The 2500-nt window shown below is 59.6% G+C and overlaps 1 protein-coding gene across 1 annotated transcript in view; it reads left to right on the plus strand.

Annotated features, from left to right (window-relative positions):
- LOC140407025 (BBSome complex member BBS1-like) overlaps positions 1 to 2500 on the plus strand; it is a gene marked incomplete at its 5' end in the record, with an annotated part of 59897 nt that overhangs the window by 2677 nt on the left and 54720 nt on the right. Inside the window, one exon of the mRNA XM_072494807.1 lies at positions 1171 to 1329. Within this exon, the coding sequence (XP_072350908.1) occupies positions 1171 to 1329 (159 nt within the window). The remainder of the gene's footprint in view (positions 1 to 1170; positions 1330 to 2500) is intronic.

Genomic DNA, 2500 nt, shown 5'->3' on the forward strand with positions numbered 1-2500 from the left:
CCTCCTCGAGCCTGTTACACAGGAACAGGAGGAGGCCCATTCAGCCCCCTCCTCGAGCCTGATACACAGGAACAGGAGGAGGCCCCATTCAGCCCCCTCCTCGAGCCTGTTACACAGGGAACAGGAGGAGGCCCCATTCAGCCCCCCTCCTCGAGCCTGTTACACAGGAACAGGAGGAGGCCCATTCAGCCCCCTCCTCGAGCCTGTTACACAGGAACAGGAAGAGGCCCATTCAGCCCCCCTCCTCGAGCCTGTTACACAGGAACAGGAGGAGGCCCATTCAGCCCCCTCCTCGAGCCTGTTACACAGGAACAGGAGGAGGCCCATTCAGCCCCCTCCTCGAGCCTGTTACACAGGAACAGGAGGAGGCCCATTCAGCCCCCTCCTCGAGCCTGTTACACAGGAACAGGAGAAGGCCCATTCAGCCCCCTCCTCGAGCCTGTTACACAGGAACAGGAGGAGGCCCCATTCAGCCCCCTCCTCGAGCCTGTTACACAGGAACAGGAGGAGGCCCATTCAGCCACCTCCTCGAGCCTGTTACACAGGAACAGGAGGAGGCCCATTCAGCCCCCCTCCTCGAGCCTGTTACACAGGAAACAGGAGGAGGCCCATTCAGCCCCCTCCTCGAGCTGTTAGACAGAGATGGGGGGAGAGGAGCCGGAGAGATGGGGTAGGTGCCGGAGAGATGGGGGGAGAGGAGGAGCTGGAGAGATGGGGGGAGGAGGAGCCGTAGAGATGGAGGGGAGAGGAGCCGGAGAGATGAGGGGAGAGGAGCCGGAGAGATGGGGGGAGAGGAGCCGGAGAGATGGGGGGAGAGGAGCCGGAGAGATGGGGGGAGAGGAGCCGGAGAGATGGGGGGAGAGGAGCTGGAGATATGTGGGAGGAGGAGCCGGAGAGATGGGGGGAGAGGAGCCAGAGAGATGGGGGGAGAGGAGCCGGAGAGATGGGGGAGGAGGAGCCGGAGAGATGAGGGGAGAGGAGCCGGAGAGATGAGGGGAGAGGAGCCGGGGGGAGGGGGAGAGGAGGGGAGGGGGAGGGAGAGAGGAGGGGAAGGGGGAGAGGAGGGTGGAAGAGGATGGGGGTGAGCGTATCCGGAGAGATATCTTTCTTACTGCACCGTACCCTATGTCTCTAACAAAACGTCTTTGCTGTCGCCCTCTGGCCTGTTAGGGGAAAAAGCTGTGGACTGTCCAGTTGCCGGCCCCCATTATGACCATGGGTCTGATGGACCACAAATCCAAGGGCTTCCAGGCGGTGCTGGTGGCCTTGGCGAACTCCGAAGTTCACCTCTACTGGGACAAGATCCTCGTCAACATCACCAAAACACAGGTACGCTCGCCCAGGCGCAGGCCCATCACCTGGAGGCTCCGCGTGCGGCCAGGGGGGTGGGGTTCTCTGTCTCTGTAACCTCCTCCAGCCCCTACAACCCTCCCTATCTCTGTAACCTCCTCCAGCCCCTACAACCCTCCCTATCTCTGTAACCTCCTCCAGCCCCTACAACCCTCCCTATCTCTGTAACCTCCTCCAGCCCCTACAACCCCTCCCTATCTCTGTAACCTCCTCCAGCCCCTACAACCCTCCCTATCTCTGTAACCGCCTCCAGCCCCTACACCCCTCCCTATCTCTGTAACCTCCACCAGCCCCGACAACCCTCCCTATCTCTGTAACCTCCTCCAGCCCCTACAACCCTCCCTATCTCTGTAACCTCCTCCAGTCCCTACAACCCTCCCTATCTCTGTAACCTCCTCCAGTCCCTACAACCCTCCCTATCTCTGTAACCTCCTCCAGTCCCTACAACCCTCCCTATCTCTGTAACCTCCTCCAGCCCCTACAACCCTCCCTATCTCTGTAACCTCCTCCAGTCCCTACAACCCTCCCTATCTCTGTAACCTCCTCCAGTCCCTACAACCCTCCCTATCTCTGTAACCTCCTCCAGCCCCTACAACCCTCCCTATCTCTGTAACCTCCTCCAGCCCCTACAACCCTTCCCTATCTCTGTAACCTCCTCTAGCCCCTACAACCCTTCCCTATCTCTGAACCTCCTCCAGCCCCTACAATCTCCCTTTCTCTGTAACCTCCTCCAGTCCCTACAACCCTCCCTATCTCTGTAACCTCCTCCAGCCCCTACACCCTCCCTATCTCTGTAACCTCCTCCAGTCCCTACACTCCCTATCTCTGTAAGCTCCTTCCGTAGGCCCTACAACCCTCCCTATCTCTGTAACCTCCTCCAGCCCCTACAACCCACCCTCTCTCTGTAACCTCCTCCAGCCCCTACATCCCTCCCTATCTCTGTAACCTCCTCCAGAGGCCCTACAACCCTCCCTATCTCTGTAACCTCCTCCAGTCCCTACAACCCTCCCTATCTCTGTAACCTCCTCCAGCCCCTACAACCCTCCCTATCTCTGTAACCTCCTCCAGCCCCTACAACCACTCCCTATCTCTGTAACCTCCTCCAGCCCCTACAAACCTCCCTATCTCTGTAACCTCCTCCAGTACCTAC

Source organism: Scyliorhinus torazame, unplaced genomic scaffold (assembly GCF_047496885.1).
Source record: "Scyliorhinus torazame isolate Kashiwa2021f unplaced genomic scaffold, sScyTor2.1 scaffold_1109, whole genome shotgun sequence".
Taxonomy (NCBI): Eukaryota; Metazoa; Chordata; class Chondrichthyes; order Carcharhiniformes; family Scyliorhinidae; genus Scyliorhinus; species Scyliorhinus torazame.